This window comes from Puntigrus tetrazona, chromosome 11, assembly GCF_018831695.1.
Source record: "Puntigrus tetrazona isolate hp1 chromosome 11, ASM1883169v1, whole genome shotgun sequence".
Taxonomy (NCBI): Eukaryota; Metazoa; Chordata; class Actinopteri; order Cypriniformes; family Cyprinidae; genus Puntigrus; species Puntigrus tetrazona.
In genome coordinates this window covers 3,444,830-3,462,028 of record NC_056709.1, presented here as the reverse complement: position 1 = coordinate 3,462,028, position 17,199 = coordinate 3,444,830, and the positions used below count along the sequence as shown (strand labels likewise).

At 39.1% G+C, this 17,199-nt stretch overlaps 2 protein-coding genes across 7 annotated transcripts in view; one reads left to right on the top strand and one right to left on the bottom strand.

Annotated features, from left to right (window-relative positions):
• Positions 1 to 5,094: 5,094 nt before the first annotated feature.
• On the top strand, positions 5,095 to 7,619 carry lhfpl5a (LHFPL tetraspan subfamily member 5a). The gene is made up of 2 exons (XM_043252514.1): positions 5,095 to 5,506; positions 7,348 to 7,619. The coding sequence occupies exons 1-2, from the start codon at positions 5,095 to 5,097 to the stop codon at positions 7,617 to 7,619; spliced, it is 684 nt and encodes a 227-aa protein (XP_043108449.1).
• Positions 7,620 to 9,887: 2,268 nt separating this feature from the next.
• The window catches only part of srpk1b (SRSF protein kinase 1b), a 37,089-nt gene continuing 29,777 nt past the window's right edge, over positions 9,888 to 17,199 (bottom strand). For 5 of the 6 annotated variants that reach the window (XM_043251342.1, XM_043251345.1, XM_043251344.1 and 2 more), the window contains 6 exons: positions 15,941 to 16,348; positions 14,319 to 14,419; positions 14,026 to 14,133; positions 12,633 to 12,702; positions 11,426 to 11,518; positions 9,888 to 11,181 (listed from right to left, as the gene is read on the bottom strand). In XM_043251342.1, coding sequence (XP_043107277.1) covers positions 10,997 to 11,181; positions 11,426 to 11,518; positions 12,633 to 12,702; positions 14,026 to 14,133; positions 14,319 to 14,419; positions 15,941 to 16,348 — 965 coding nt within the window. In that variant the 3' untranslated portion in view covers positions 9,888 to 10,996. The remainder of the gene's footprint in view (positions 11,182 to 11,425; positions 11,519 to 12,632; positions 12,703 to 14,025; positions 14,134 to 14,318; positions 14,420 to 15,940; positions 16,349 to 17,199) is intronic. The other variant, XM_043251347.1, reaches the window with a different exon arrangement.

Below are 17,199 nucleotides of genomic sequence, written 5' to 3'. Positions count from 1 at the left end.
CTTCTGACAAAGAGCACGTGATACTCTCTAAAACGGCACTATAGGTCGATTAGGGAGACTAATTGTTATAATTTGTGTAGCTTTGTAAAATGACAGTTTAACTACTGATGTCACATGGACCATTTTAATGATCTCCTTGCTATGTGTCTGAGCCTTAATCATGTATGTACATTCAGTTCAGGAGTTCTGTAGATAAATGCAGGTCTCGCAGGTTTGGAACATCATGAACTATCCCTTTAAGTAACACCGTTTACGAAACAAGGTAAATCATAAACGTTTCGAACATGCCGCGATATTTCATTTATACCTTACATAATTGTGGATAATGTGCTGGTCACTATTGCAAAACACACCCTTGCCTTTTTGAGGAAGGGCTTATTGATCTTCCACCAGTTTCGTAACAGACACAGTTTGTGCATTTTGTGCCCTGTTTCCATGGGAACGGTTTTAAAAAAGGAAAGAGGAGCCCGTGTCCTGACAACAAAAAAGGCTTTTTATAAAGTCTATCGTGTTCAAAAGTGGTGTGAATAGACAAACCTCACTTCAACCTGGGGGCGAAACACATCACAAGACGAGCATCTGGCTTCAGTCATGAGGGAACACTGGTCTTCTTATGATCTCTGCTCATACCTGATTGTAAACGAAAAAGATTTAATTAAAAGGCATCAGTGGTCTGGATCACAGTAAAGGAGAGGCTGAAAGTGTTTTAGGGACCCCGGAACAAGTGTGCTATGAAGTTTATTCATACAGTTAAGGTCATGTATACACAGCAAAAACACAAGGCGAAATGTTTTTTCGACATTTTTTTGAATGTTGTGTGATAAGATACAATCATTACTTGTTGCTTTGAGAGATTCTATGGTCAAATTCTGAATTTCGATACAAATCCGTGCGAATAAGCTTTGTGCATGGGTGAAAAAGTTCCCCATTCAGCTTTTGTTGAAGTTAATGCAGACAAATATTACAGTAGACGACCATATTCCGGTTTAAATAATTTTTGGCCTCCACCACCTTCCATAATACCTGGAAGTCCGTGACCTCGACCAACGGTAAAACTGTAAGTCATGTGCATGCTAAACACACCAAAGACTGTATTTTCGAATTTTGCGATATTGGAAACCCCTACAGTTAAGTGGAATTCATGTTTCGTAATTGTAGTGGACAGCTGCACATGTGCGTTTGCCACAGCTCTGCGGAGTTTAGCTCCAACCAGATCCAAATCAGACCTGATTGGAAGTTTCTAGTGATCCTGAAGACCTCGATTATCTGGATCAGGTGTGTTCGATTATGGTCATAGCTAAACCGTGCAGAGATGTGGTCCTCCGGGAATCCAAGAACCTTTTTAATAATAATAGTCCCTATTTCAAACATTTGTGTTAAACTCTATGCCAGCAAACAGTTGGGTATCTGCCTGAACATTTACGAAAAGCAAAGCTTGAATTAAAGCGCCGCAAACTAGCCAAACCAACAACTGTTTTGCTCTGGAAGCCTGCTTTTTAAATACACTGCTAAGTGCGATAAGAAGAGCGGATCACGGTACTGACAGATCCGTTTGTTCATATATCGTTTGGGTAAACGTTATTAAGGAAATCTTCGTTGAATAGCAGTGGGACCGCGTGGTTCCCGAAATGTCCCAGAGGAAAATCGCATTACCATCAAGGCCGCAAAGCGTTGTTAATATATCATAAAGCAGTCAGTTCACATTAGGAAGCTTTTTGTACTAATGGTGTCGTGTAATTCACTGTAATTCATCAATGCCTTCCATGGTGTGGCACTCGGTAACAAAATAAAATAAAATAAGCTGCTCCTCTGCCCTGCAAAATGCTATCGAGAGCAGCAGATGGCACGTTCCGTCCATCACTTGACGTGCGTCTGGCAGCTATTCATGACAAAGCCAGTGGGACGGTTGAATTGGGCAGATGAGCACTTCATTGATTTCCTTATTCAACCCCAGGGGGCCACTGCATTGTGCTATTGTCCCAGCACCTTTGCTTCATATATTTTAATCATGAATTATTGTGCAATTATGCACCGGAGGGACAGGTGATGGGGATGGTGACATTATTCCATCTAAATGTCAATGTTATTTGTCCCTTTCTGTCACTTTTTAAAAATGGGACCAGGGCCAATTGTTAAAGCTGACGGGGTGATTATGTAGTAGCTTGCACGTGTAATTTTACTCACAGCGGGGCTAATCTGATTTTGCCACACAATATCCGTATACGTTAAACCGGAACGTTAATAAAATTCTGTCTGAACTTTGAACACAGGACTTGACTGTAACAGAATAATTGGCCCAGTTATTGAATCAGTGATTAAACTGAATATGAGATAAAAGCCCTCTTGGTGCTCTGAGCGTCTAGTAGCGTTTACACAAGATCACAGCGCCTCCTACTGGATAAAGCGAGGTATTGGAAAAGGTTAGTCTTGTATTAGTTAACATGGAAAACAGAGACAATGCAATATCTGTTTATCTATCTATCTATCTATCTCTTTGTCTGTCTGCCTGTCTTTATGGCCATTTGTATGTCTCTGTCTGACCATGTGTCTGTCTGTGTTATTTGACCTTGTGTCCATCTGTCTGTCTGTCCACCTTTCTGTCTGTCTGTCGGTCTTTCTCACTTTCGGTCTGTCCATCTGTTTGTCTGTCTGTCTGTCCACTTTCTGTCTGTCTGTCTGCCCATGTGTCTGTCTTTCTCACTTTCGGTCTGTCCACCTTTCTGACTGTCTGTCTGACTATGTGTCTGTCTGTCTCACTTTCGGTCTGTCCAACTGTCTGTCTGTCTGTCTGTCCACATTTCTGTCTGTCCAACTGTCTGTCTATCTGTCTGTCTGTCCACCTTTCGGTCTGTCTGTCTGACCATGTGTCTGTCTGTCTCACTTTTGGTCTGTCCAACTGTCTGTCTGTCTGTCTGTCTGTCCACCTTTCTGTCTGTCTGTCTGAACATGTGTCTGTCTTTCTCACTTTCGGTCTGTCCATCTGTCTGTCTGTCTGTCCACCTCTGTCTGTCTGTCAAATTAAAATAAGCTTTATTGGCATGACTGTTGTATGTGACTGTTTTTTTTTGCATTTGGTAATGCCATAAAATCTGGTGTAATTTGTTGTTGTGTTTTTGTAACTGTGTTTTGGAAAAGTTGTTTGTGGTTGCTCTGTTAACTTTTAAGATGCTTTTACAAATTTGGGTATGCCTAATTTCAAATTCTCCTTTTCGAGAAGTCTTGAGTTTTTAGATGTCCCCATATTGCACTGCAATATAGTTCAACTGATTTTAGCCAGGTTTGAAATGGAATATCATACTGAAATGTACTTTTGATCATGTTGAAGACTCTTAGTGCCTTTGCTTTCACTTCATTCACAGCCAGACTGAAGTTTCCTTTTGAGTTGTTTCTCAGTCTCAGATAAGTGTATTCATGGGTGTGTTGGAGGACCTGGTTTCTTGCATCACTCTGTCTGTCTGTCTGACCATGTTTCTGTTTGTCTCTTTGACCATGTGTCTGTCTGCCTCTCTGTCTGTCCCTCCAACTGTCTCTCCATCTCTCTGTCTCTCTGTCTGACCATGTGTCTGTCTTTCTCTGTCTGGCTGTCTGATCATGAGTCTGTCTGCCTCTCTGTCTGTCCACCTGTCTCTACACCTCTCTCTGTCTGTCTGTCTGACCATGTGTCTGTCTCTGTCTGTTTGTCTGTCTGCCTCTCTGTCTGTCTGTCCACCTGTCTCTCTCTGTCTGTCTCTCTCTCTCTGTCCACCTGTCTCTCCATCTCTCTGTCTGTCTGTCTCTCTGTCTCTCTCTCTCTCTCTCTCTCTCTCTCTCTCTCTCTCTCTCTCTGTCTGTCCACCTGTCTCTCCATGTCTCTGTCTGTCTCTCCGTCTCTCTCTCTCTCTCCGTCTCTCTCTCTGTCTGTCCACCTGTCTCTCCATGTCTCTGTCTGTCTCTCCGTCTCTCTCTCTCAGTCCACTTGTCTCTCCATCTCGCTGCCTTTCTCTCTAAGAGTCTGTTTCTCTCTCTCTGTCTGTCTCTCTCTCTCTCTCTGTCCACCTGTCTCTCCATCTCTTTGTCTGTCTGTCTCTCCGTCTCTCTCTCTCTGTCTGTCCACCTGTCTCTTCATCTCTCTCCATCTGTCCACTTGTTTCTGCACCTGTCTGTCTGTCTCTGTCTGTCTGTCTGTCTGTCTGCCTCTCTGTCTGTCTGTCCACCTGTCTCTCAATCTCTCTGTCTGTCTGTCTCTCCGTCTATCCACTTGTCTCTCCATCTCTTTGTCTGACCGTGTGTCTGTCTGCCTCTCTGTCTGTCCACGTGTCTCTGCATCCCTCTGTCTGACTCAGCGTGTCTCTGTCTGTTTGTCTGTCTGACCGTGTGTCTGTCTGCCTCTCTGTCTGTCCACCTGTCTCTGCATCCCTCTGTCAGTCTGACCATGCATCTGTCTGCCTCTCTGTCTGTCTGTCCACCTGTCTCTCCATCTCTCTGTCTGTCTCTCTCTCTCTCTGTTTGTCAGTGATACTAAAACAGACTCTAACAGAAGCAGACTGTAGAATCTGTCTATTTTCAATGAGCAGCATTAGGACAGTGAATGACAGCGGGCTGTTTTAGTCGCAGACGGTGAGTCAGCTCTCTAGGTTTGAGACAAAGCCAGAGTGTAACTCTACACCTCCATTAATTAATAATCCAGTGATCTCACAGCACCACAGCGTTTGTCTGAATGAAGAGAGCACTTTCATCAGCTTCCAAACTTTCTCATCAGTCGATATTAAGGACACAGTCGGAGGAGACATCTAACCACTGTTGGCCTGCAGATGGAGACTCGGGTTACAGTAATTCTGGCATACACTATCTAATGCATCCAGATCTGTGCACCTCCTTCAGGAAGGAGACGTTTGACTTTTTCTTGTAATGGTATTTTTGTGCTTTAATCTTTATTTAAAGCAGTGGATTGATTCAAGGAAGACTTTTAGCAGACTAATGATCAACTCTATCTCCAACTATCAGGCAACGTGTGAAGTTGGCCACACTTCTCGCATATCAAACCGTTCGTCGTCTTCTGTCTGAATATTCCTCTACTAACGCACACCTTCGGGTGGCCCGTCTTCTCCAGCAAACATGACTAAAATGCTATCGGCCCAGGAGGCTGCCAAGATCTATCACACAAATTACGTGAGAAACGCGAGGGCCGTCGGTGTGCTGTGGACTATCTTCACCATCTGCTTCGCCATCATCTGTGTGGTGGTCTTCATTCAGCCGTACTGGATTGGAGACAGTGTGGACACCCCTCAGTCGGGCTACTTCGGGCTCTTTCACTACTGCATTGGGAACCCCATCACAGGAGAGCTGGTGTGTAAGGGCAGTGCTTTGGACTTTGGATCCATCCCTTCGGGTGCCTTCAAAACCGCTATGTTCTTCGTTGGGATCTCTTTGCTGCTGATCGTAGGGACTATTGTCTGCTTTAGTTTGTTCTTCTTCTGCAACTCAGGCAGCGTTTACAAGATCTGCGCATGGATGCAGCTGGCAGCTGGTTAGTGGAGATATTTTAAATTCTAATATAATTATAATGTGGTTCAATACAGTTCATATACAGTGCCCCAATAAGTATTTGGACACATAAGTTACATTTAAAATGCAATTTCTTAAAAATATGATTTTATATCATTTATTATATATATATATATATATATATTATATATCACACCCAATGGAAACTAATGCTATTCACTTATTTATATACACTTTAAATGCAGTTTAAACAGGAAAAACCCAAATCTGAAACTGAGCGAAGACATTCAGGGCTAAATATTGTTTGAGTAATCATTGTGATAATTTTTTTATGTCAAACCCAAATGTTTTCAGTCTACGACAAAAATAAAGGAATTGCCCTCACTGTCCCAATATGTTTGGAAGGGAGTATGTGTGTTTATCTGCACATTATTTATATACTATTATATATTTATTCATATTTCGAATAGTTTTGATTTAAATTCTTTAGTTTTAGTTTATTTTTAGTTGTTAGCAATTTATATAAAAATACTAAACTTTCAACTAAAATTAAAACAAAAAATATAAAATAAAAGGAAAATCTAACTACTAATATGATACTAAAATATTATCACTAGTAATAATTAATTTATAATAATTAGTTTTGTCTTTTGTTTTATTTTTATTTTAGTTTTACTTATGTTATGTATATTTAGTTATGTTATTATGTTATATATTTAAAACGTGAACAAAATTGAAATATCTTTTATAATTTATTACATATTTCTTTAAATTGACACAAAATATTCAATATAATTAAATATTACATTTTGTTTTATTAATACAGCGTCATGTAAGGGTCTGTAAAAGTTATTATTAACTATTATAGTAGTTATTATTTATTAGATATTAAGTACTGACTAACTAAATAAACAAAACTCTGTCCTGAACTGCAAGAGGTTACTCAAGACTTCAGGACCCTGGATAGTTCCACAGCTGCTTTACAGTATGTGCTGAGCTGTGAAATATAATGTTTTAAAGTTCGGTTTACTGAAACTATCAATAAGGACACAGATGAGCCTCTCATCACATCATGTTACATAACAATGCATTTGCAACGCTTACTCATTTAACGAAAGCGAGAGTGATAATGAGAGCGAGTGTAAGGCAATACCCACAGCAGCACCAGCTGCCCTGCAGAGAGTATATTGTCATATGAATAATAAATGATGAGTTAAGTGAGGCTGAAGTTGCCAGGCAACGGCCCCAATGCAAAGTATTTCTGGTAGCTAAGAGTATTTTTGTCTGGAATGTGAAGGAGTCTGGCTTTTTTTCCACTGAATAAATCTCAGGGTGGGTTTATTTCTGATAGTTACCTTCTGTATGGACTTAAATATTAAAGTCTACAAGAAGCACTGAACATTTACACCATACTGACAAACTAAACAAGTGTAATCAGGAGTGTGTATGTGCATGTGTGTGTGTGTTTTGGAGGAACTGAGCTGAATAATAAATAATGAGTGTCTTATTGTCCCAGAATTTGAATTGTCCCAGAATTTTGAATTCCCGTAATCAATTCAGCTGTATTCCTGCTTTTATTTATTTATTTATTTTTACTGTGAGGTTGCTGTCATCCGTACACCCCACTGTAGAAAATAAAGGTTTCTTGTGTGAAAAATTCAGAATTCAGCTCAGCCAATCAAATATAAAGCCTGGAACCATTTTGTGAAATTTAAATCAGGGGTCATCAAACTTGATGTGTCCTGGGTTGGAGCTAAACTCTTGAAGAACTCAATAAGCTTAATAAGAACAATTCTAAAACACCAAATGCTTGTGTACAAAGAAAAAAAAATGTCTTACTGGGTCTCTTGTTTCCGTCTACAGCGACTTGTATGGTCATAGGCTGCATGATCTATCCGGATGGATGGGACTCAGAGGAGGTGAAGCGGATGTGTGGTCAGCGGACGGATAAATACACGCTGGGTAACTGCACGGTGCGCTGGGCCTACATCCTGGCCATCATCAGCATCATGGACTCCCTCATATTATCCTTCCTGGCCTTCGTCCTGGGCAACCGGCAAGACAAACTGCTGCCAGAAGACTTTCAGGTGGAGGGGAAAAAAGGTATAGACCAAAATACATTACGAAATAAATAAATAACTAAAATACATTGCGATTAGTAGCTCTTAGATTACGCATTTTTACTAACTAATGATACTTTCCGGTTACGTTTGAGCTACTTGTTTATCACGTTTGAATGGGATCACATATACGCTGTCCTTGTGTAATTATGTAATTATGTAACAGATTCAATCATAAATATCTTAAATTGTGATCCGACGATGAACAGGTTTGAAATGCGGGTAATTAATGACGGGCTTTTTTATTTTTTGAGTGAACTATCCCTTTCATTGCTGGATCAGATTACATTATCCAGATGTAATCAGTTGCTACCAAGCACCGGTTACATTAAATCTTTAGAGGAAAGAGTGTTATGGTGGAAGTAAATCATCACAAATTTCTTTCATTTGTCGAACCGTCCCTCTAAATAATATAAGAGACGGGCAGAGGGTGTTTTGTTTCTTTTTACAAACCTAATGTTCTAGCCTTCACCATTTTATCTGATCTAACTAAAGCTGGTATCTCATGGCAGCGTAAACTTGCTTCAAAACAAAAGACGAACGTATCTTCTGCTGTGTAAGAATAACAATGCCCAGAGAGACACGTGGCAGGGATCTGTAATCACATAGAGCCCACTTTAAACATGCAGCGCTAGTAAAACGAATTCTATTATCATTAGCATGCTCAGTCACTTGCACCATCACAGCAAAACACCATTAATCATGCTGTTCCTCTTTGCATATTTCCCCACACAGTGTTGTTGAGAAACTAATGGAGCTCTCTCTTTTTTTGTCTTTAGAGGAAGCATGAAGCGGACCCTTTGGGATGTTTTGGATCACGAGACATATGAAGGAAAGAATTACGTTCATTTACATATGCATCTGTAGCAATTACCACCTCACTTCAAGCATTATTTATAATATATAAACATCAGTATAGTTCATATTTTGAATCCAAAGCCAGTGTGAGAGGAAATGTCAGTTTTGAGGTTCGTAAAAAAATAGATCAAGAATAGGAAGTACTATTACTATACTATTACAGCATAATCTGGGCATCCGAGCTTTCAGTTTATTCAAACATCGACTTGATATATTACTTCCAAGCTTCCTGAAGGATTGCCCAAAGATGATTTACACTGGTTGGACACCTTACAGACATCCAGCTCGTCCCATAGCAACTGTGTATTGCCATTATTGTGCATTTAGAATGAAAATTATTATTGCTGGTCTTTAGCGATAATGTCGAGTTACTTTAATGTGGAGTATTTGCACCAAAAATATTATAAGGATTTATGCTGATATCATTCAAACCCACACTTTGGCAAGGGTGTTTCCAAAACTTTTGGAAGGCAGTGGGAATTTATGAATATTTTGTTTGCACTTTTTGCTAGTTGCAATGTTAACGATTCGTGAAAAGCTTCAAAACCTTTATGAATCTTTTGTTCTGAATCGCTGGTTCGGAGCGTGTATTAAACTACCAACAAGGATTTATTACACCATAACCGTTCCAAAATGCTTCGAAATTTCAATGGTTAGTTTTATAAATTTGTAGACGTTTTAACGAGACATTAAGGAACAACAGCAGTTCATTCGTTTTTTTATTGGCCTGTTCAGTTTAAACACGACTTCCCCTCAAAAATTCAGCCATTAATACTCGCCCATGTGACGTTCATATTCATCGACACAAATTAGGATATTTTTGATATCCCTCCAAAGACAGCGAGGATCCATACACGATCAAGTAACAGAAACATTAAATGCATGTTTGGCCTTAGTTTTCATTGCGTTTACCCTTTTGACCAGCAGGGGCACCAGACTTTGACGTTTCTAATGAGTCCATGAATCATTTTGCGAAGCAATCGGTTCCGTTTGATTCGAAGCTTTGTTCACTACTTTACGCTAGCAACTTTTTCTTGAACGGCTGATTCACTCAATCAACCGATTTATCAAACTGTTTAAAACATTTTTTTTTTTTTACTATAATTGAAATGTCTACTTAAAGACTTTAAAAAAAGCATACCGTTTCCCCCCACATTGATAACAGAACAGATCTAATCTAGATCATTGGTTTTGTTCCTGAATGGAAAAAATAGTTTCCCTCTGAAGACGTGAAACACCAACTTGTTCAGTGAAGGCATTAATAATAATAATAATCAATCTGTGTAAACAGGAAAGCAGACACGCTGTACAATGAATGTATTGAAGCATACTGAAATGGACATGAGAAAAACATTCGCAAATAAAACAGGATACACTCATGCATTACGATTCGAAATTGAAGTGTTATTCCACACAACAAAATCCTTTTGCCATTTCAAAAACTTTATTTGAAGTTACTACAGAAACTATTTTAGTTCAGTGCCGAACAATCAAAAGCGGAGACATTCATGAAAAAGTAGCGGAGAAGCAGATGATATTCGTGAAGGACAATGAAACTGCCTCGTCCAAAAGAGAAAGCAAAGGCCCTTCGAAATCTGCTGCTTGAAGCAACACTGTGGGGAGGAAAAAAAAGCTCAAAAAGATGCACAGATCATTGCAGATTCACATCAAGGCATCTCTAAATCAGTGATTCTCAAACATTTTCCTCAAGCCATTCATTCATAGCAAAACTGTACACAAATAATGGGACTGTACAACACTGATCGTGTGAAGAACCAACTCTTTGGTATGAGTATGTACAAAAAATTTGAAATGTTTTCACTGATTTGAGATTTTGTAATGACCTTGATACCAAAACTCCTCCCTGGCATACGCACAATAAATGTCATTATTACTGTTATACAAACCATGATAGTCCTTTATGGATTTTATGACACCTGAAAGGTTAGCATTTTCTACTTTGATTTTCTCCTTGCCCTTTTGTGGTAAAAATACACGTTTGTTTCTCTTGCACTGTATAGTGGCTCACATTCAATATGAAGATTTCTGGACTTTGAACACATCCACTTGTGTTTCCTTCATTCATTCATTCGGTAAAACCCTTTGTGAAGACACGGAAAACAGTTCGAAGGATGCTGCAATTAACAATCTTTTTTTAATACAATGAAAAAAAACCCCACTACAATCAGCTACCGAGTCCGATTTTACTGCAAACACTAAGAAAACAGAGAAGTGGAACTCTTGAGAAGATAAATCAATCCTGACATGTTTCAAACCGTCCCGTGATATGACGGATATTGATAGAAAAGTGGCTGTTAGATAAATCGGTATGAGCACAAACCACTGAAATGACGGTACACTTAAATCATACCAATTACGTAAAAAAAAAGCGACGACAATTTGAGAACTGGATCTGTGTGAGCGGACCTTCTTGCACTTGCGGCTAATATCTGCCGTGACTCCCGGTGTCTTATCAGTGAGCATTCATGGGCGCGTGAGAGTGTGTGCGCGCACGCTTTGGAGCTTTTTGGCCACTAGGAGGCGATCCAGGAATGACGGAGGCACTCGGCAGCCGTTGATCTTTTCTCTGGGATGAGGTCCAACATCGGAAGGAGGAAGTCTGAGAAATTCTGGGCTTCCTCTCGGGGCCATTCGTACTTTTCGACCAGCACGTCTTGCAAACCCCATGGTTTCAGTTTGGTGATGTGCCTCAGGTCACCTATCAAACAAATAAATGGACACGTCCACATCCAATCAGAAGTTAGAGCTGGAACTATCAGATTTATAATGGACTATGCATTTACAGGTACATAAAAAATGTATAGCCATACTAATAATGGGAGTCCATTAGTCAAAGTGACATTCACACAAAGCTACTGAACACTGGCAGCAGGTTTATAGAGTAAGTGACGCGCATTAGTCAAGCAATTAATCATGTAACAAGTGTCTATCGACAGACTCACCTTTCTTGGTGAAAAATTCCTTCGAGTATTTGCCGTTCATGACGAGTTTACGAGGAATTTTCCCCAGCAGCTCGATGATCAATGCGATGTGATCTGTTTACAGCAAAAATGAGCTTTTAAAACGTCACAATTTAGCTGATATTTAAAAATAAAGATGAATCATTGCCTTTACAACAATTACTATGCAATAAAAATATCTAGGATACATTTTTATAAATATACAGTATATCAAAATTATTTTATAAAAAAACTAATTGATTATTAAGCTGCTACTATTAGGGCTGCAAATTGAAATTGGGACAAGCCACTTTTATTCATGTAATATTGATACAGGGTTAAAAAAAAACCCTCAAAATGATAAATTGTTGAATGCTAGTTCAATGAAGTTCAATGCTATTTTGTATAATTAATTTAAAACAAATGGCGGCACAACATTAGGTTAAACTTTATTTTAAGGTGTTCTTGTTTTACATTTAGGTAATATTATTTAACTGCATAATTATGCATAGTTAATTGTTATTATAATAGCAAGTACATGTAACAAGGACACCATCAAATAAAGTGATACCCAGCGTTACTACGTATCATAGGAGATATTTGTATTGATATTTGTTAAAGCTAAAATTCTTAATTCTTGATTTTGCTTTTATGCCAAAAATCTTTAGGATATTAGTCAAAGATCATGATCCATGAATGTACATTTCCTATCATAATATGCATGGCTAAGAACTTTATTTGGACAACTTAGGGTTAGATACTTTATAGGGTTATTTTTTGCACCCTCAGATTAAACTTTTTCAAATAACTCGGTCAAATATCGTCTTATCTTAACAACACATACATTCATGGAAAGCTTATTTGCTCTGATGTATAAATGTAACTTTTGAAAAATTGACAATTATGACTGAATTTGTGGTCATATACTGTATAGCATGTATGCAATATTTCAGGAGACTACAACAAGGTTTTATTCTTAAAACCTCTCTGGCCGTTCACTCCCTAGTGCCACCTCCATAATGACAGCGCAAATATTACGCTGCGCTTGAGAAATGGATGCACTGGGTGTCTAGTAATGGCTCTCGCTCAAGTGCTAATTAATAGTCGCAGTGCGATTTGTTCTCCAGATGCGGCTGTTTGTTTAAGTGTCGGAGCTTTTGATTGGCTGAAGTTGTGTGGGTTGAATCCCAAGCTGTGGAAAAATAATTACCTTCATCTCTGGAATAATCCTCTCCGGAGTGAGGCTCAAACAGGTAATCGCCTGTTGCCAGCTCAAATGCCTAAAGAGAGAGACACTGTGAGAACGCAAGTGTGTGTGTGGAGATAGCAATCCAAGTATCAGATTCTCTAGGTGGTAGGCTGAAATCTGAAAGGCCAGACCAACCTTCTCAGCCCTGCTCGGACTGAAGCGAGGTCAGCTTACAATACTGTTATGCAGTAGGTTTGAAATGCTGATACAGACAGAGTTTAAGCTCTCTCATGGGTCTGGACTTACAGCTTAAAAAAAAAACAGGTGCAGAGTCTATCCAGCTCAGAACAGGTCAAAAACTGAGGGAGCAGCGTCAGCAGAGCTCAATGAAACGCTCAGAGAGCAGAAGACAGTCAAAGAGTCACCTTCCTCTGACACCTGTGACTTCAGCCTGACAGGAAATTAGCTGCTGAGCTGCCGACATACACGGCATTTTAAGACACTAAGGCTGCTTGAAAATAGTACGGAAAAAAGTCAAAATGTGAGCTAACGTATTACTGAAATTGAATGTTAGGAACATGCTAACACAAAACGACTGGAATCAAATTAGGATCATTTCTTTAGCACAACGCTAATGCTTAACTATTGGAATCAGTCATTAGCTTACCAACGTGCTAACATAAAGCTACTCTGATTAAATTTGTATATCAAGTCACTACCTAAGCAACAAATTTGTATATCAAACCATTACTTTACTAAAATGATTAGGTAAAACTATTCAAATCATATTTAAATACTGAATCATTACTTCAGCAACATGCTAATGCAAAACTACTGCATTAAATTGGTACATTGAATCATTACTTTGACAAAATACTAACGTAAACCTATTCAAATTAAATTTGAGCTATTAAGTTTTTACTTTAGAATAATATTAACACAAAAATCTACTAATGAGATTTCACTTTGCATCATGTAAATGCAAAACTACTGGAATTAGAGTCGTTACTCTGGCAAAAATGCTAACGTAAAACTAATAAAATCAAATCTGAGTATAGAGTCGTTTCTTCAGCAACGTCCTATCGCAAGTCTCTGCTGTAATCAAATTTGAATATCAAATCATTACCTCAGCAACATGCTAGCGTGAAGCTACTGGAATTAAGTTACCTTAGCAACGTGCTAAAGCTAAAAAAAGTGTAATCAAATTTCACTGAACAATCATTATGCTAACAAGCTACTGGAATGAAATTCAAGTAAGTTGTGTTAGCATGTACTTTAGCTACATGCTAATACAAAACAGCTCACTTAGCTGACATCACTTTGATGTTTTGCAAATTTTATTCAATTTTTTTTTTTTTTTTTTTTTTTTAATATAAGCTCTGAATAGATCTCAGTCGGGTGTCTTTAAACGCACCATGCAAGCTGTGCTCCAGATGTCAGCTGGGGTGCCATATCCTGCTCCAATCAACACCTCCAGAGAGCGATACTGCCGCGTCTGTATGTCGTCTGTGAAGTGCTTGTGCTGATGATGACAAACAAGAGTTACATAAAGAAGCAGCACCCGCTGAAACGGACGTGAATCATTAATGCCCATGAGGACATCAGCAGTTAATCAAGGGTTGGCGGAATCTTTGTTTTGTTGTTTGACTATCACTTTAACACTCCGAGCCGTTTCTGATGTAAATGCATTGAAAACGCCACACTCACCACCCAGCAGGCGTTGCCCAGGTCAGCGATTTTCACTAGGATCTTATCAGCATTTAGCGGATCCAGGGGGTTGACTAGCAGGTTTCCTGCTGCAATCTTAGCTGCAGTACAAGAGAAGAGTGAGAAAGACGGTTTTAGAGTCAATAATACGCACACATATTCTGGATTAGCTCCTCTGAGGTTCAGTGTGTTCGCTGAGTTATAAAGCCCTGCAGGATAATGAGCCTAATGCAGAAGCTCTCTTTTAATCTATAGGCTATCAGCCATGATAAACCAGAGCAGCGTGATGAAGACACTACAACACCGGTAACCTGTGGTTAACTGCTTGTCTTATAGATTGAAAGGCATCATCGGATGCAAAATTCACTGTAAATGTTGTTAAGGAACACATCGATTCCGATTCAGGTACTCAATAGTGTCCTCTAATTTCAACCATTTAACTTTTTAAAGAAAGTCTAATTCATTAAGATCACAGGTAAGGTTATTACTAGGTTTGCTAACGGTAAGCATTTGACCTTAAAATAAAATGTGTGACCCATTTTTCAATTGAACAATTTATTACAAGCATTAGTTAGTTGTAGGCAACTATGACAAATATGACTTCAGTTTGATGTGAACAAGCATCACCACAACAGATAGAGAAAGGAACAGTTCCCTGAAAAAAAACTAAAACTAATGTGTTCATTTAATTCAGGTTTCCTAACCCAGTCCATCTACCATTGTATTTTCCTGACTTTTATCCTTGCCCACGCGTAATGGAAAAATTAACGGATTTTAAAAACTGCATTCACAATAAGCAATTTCTTCAGCTCTTAAAACATTTTAGAAATATTCAGAAGCATCAATTCATTTAAACGTCTTTGACTTTAGTGCTGCAGTATTGCAACTAATAGAGAACTATTATGTTTTGATAATCTCTTAAAATATATACATATATTACAATATAAATTTTGAATTATTCTAAAATATTAAAAATATTGTGACACTGGACCAAAAAAAAAAGTTAATTCCTGGGGTATATTTGTAGCAATAGACAAAAATACATTGTATGGGTCAAAATTATCCATCATTAGGATTATTTTGCACCCTCAGATTCTAGATTTTCAGGTAATATTTGAAAAAACTGGCCCAGGGTCACACGTTATGATATTATATTATTTGTTTGCAATTCATATCACACTTCATATACATATATACTGTTCGCATATTGCCTCTTTTACAAAAATCATTACCATGTAACTGATCGCTAAAATGTTTTAATGATAATTTCTTTGTTTTTAATATAACTGTATAACTGATGATTTGTTTATTACGTTCAAAACCTATTCATTTCATTGCCTGTAAATTTAAGTCCTGATATTAAGACTGGGGGAACTCTGCAACTTCAGAATTTTATAGTTTCATCAAATTCAAGTTTTATGTGAACTGTCCCTTTTCCTGGTAAAATAGTGCTACATTATTCAACACCACAAGATCAGTCTGTTAGTGATTCCAGGTCAGCTGACAGTGTTAGAGACTCTGTAGGAAAACACACAGACAGACAGAGAGAAAGAGAGGGGAGGGAGGGGAGTTAGTAAGGAGCAAACAGAGGGGTGTTCCTCCAGCGAGGGCTCCACACTGACCGTCCTTCAGGCTCTCCTCCTCTGTGGCCGCCTGCGCGCTGGGGTCCACCTCCATGGTGAGGCCCATCTCCGCTCTGGGGCCCTCAACAGAACCGGAGCTGTTCAGCTCCGCCGTGGGGCTCTCTTGATCCTGCACCCTAGGGCACTGTGACTCAACCATGCCACAAATCAAAGGTCCATTACCGTCTGTGGCGACAGGGGACGGAGGACTGGGCTCGTTCTCTACGGTGCCGTTGCATGCCGGGTAAGGGTTAGTAGGCTCGGAGCCCTCTGTGCCGCTGTCGTAGGGGTTCACGGGGGTGTCGTCCTTCATCTGCTGCTGGAGATCCAGGGTCTGCTCTTCCTCAGGGCCCTGGCTGTGACCGTTGATGGCTCCTCTGTGCTGAGACCAACCATCTGAGATGCCATCTGGGGTGGAAAGAAGTTCAAAAATGTTCGATTTCAACACATTCTCAGAGTAAAAACACTGATCCGTCTCGACGCAGTACTGTGACTCTCAAGCACAGCAGCACCAGTCATAATTGATGAAGACAGGAGCTGGAAGCAAGATTTTTATTTTTTAACCAGGATGTGGCAAGACTCGAAGAAAAGCAGCAGAGATTCTTTTCATTTGATATAATTTATAACAGCAGTAACTGCTTTAGATTACGTATGAGAACATATAACTAGAATTTGCCTATGCTCAGTGTTATTGAAGGATGCCATCAGCATTAATTGTTGCTAAGGTGAGAATATTACTTTTCCATTAGAATTAGTTAATTTGAAAGTACACATTTCACTCTCTATAGATATATCTTTTTTTGTCTGTAAGGCCAGCACACATGGAGTTTCACGCTCATGGAGATAGCAGAAAGCGCAACCCGTTTTCACAAACCGCAATGTTTTCTTGTTATCGTAAGTGCACACAAATAAGAGTCTTTACTGATTTAAAAGATGTGCTATTCTTATCTGTATGAACAAAATGAGGGAGTATTTTAAGAGCAAGTGATGGCATCTCCCTCCTTGAACAGCGCACATTACTCTAGGTTAACGAGTAGCTGCTACTTGCATATTTCATAAAATAAGCTAGATTTATAGGTGAGTGTCTGAACGTACTATATTAACCTATTACAAACTGTAAACGATCTTCAAGATTATGCCAATTTGGAATTTTAGTTCAATTTTTTTTCTCTGACCAACACAGTTTTGGTCAAACAAGCCTATTCTGGTTGATTAACGGTCAGGGGAAAAAATTATCTTAAAAAAACCTACTAACGTTA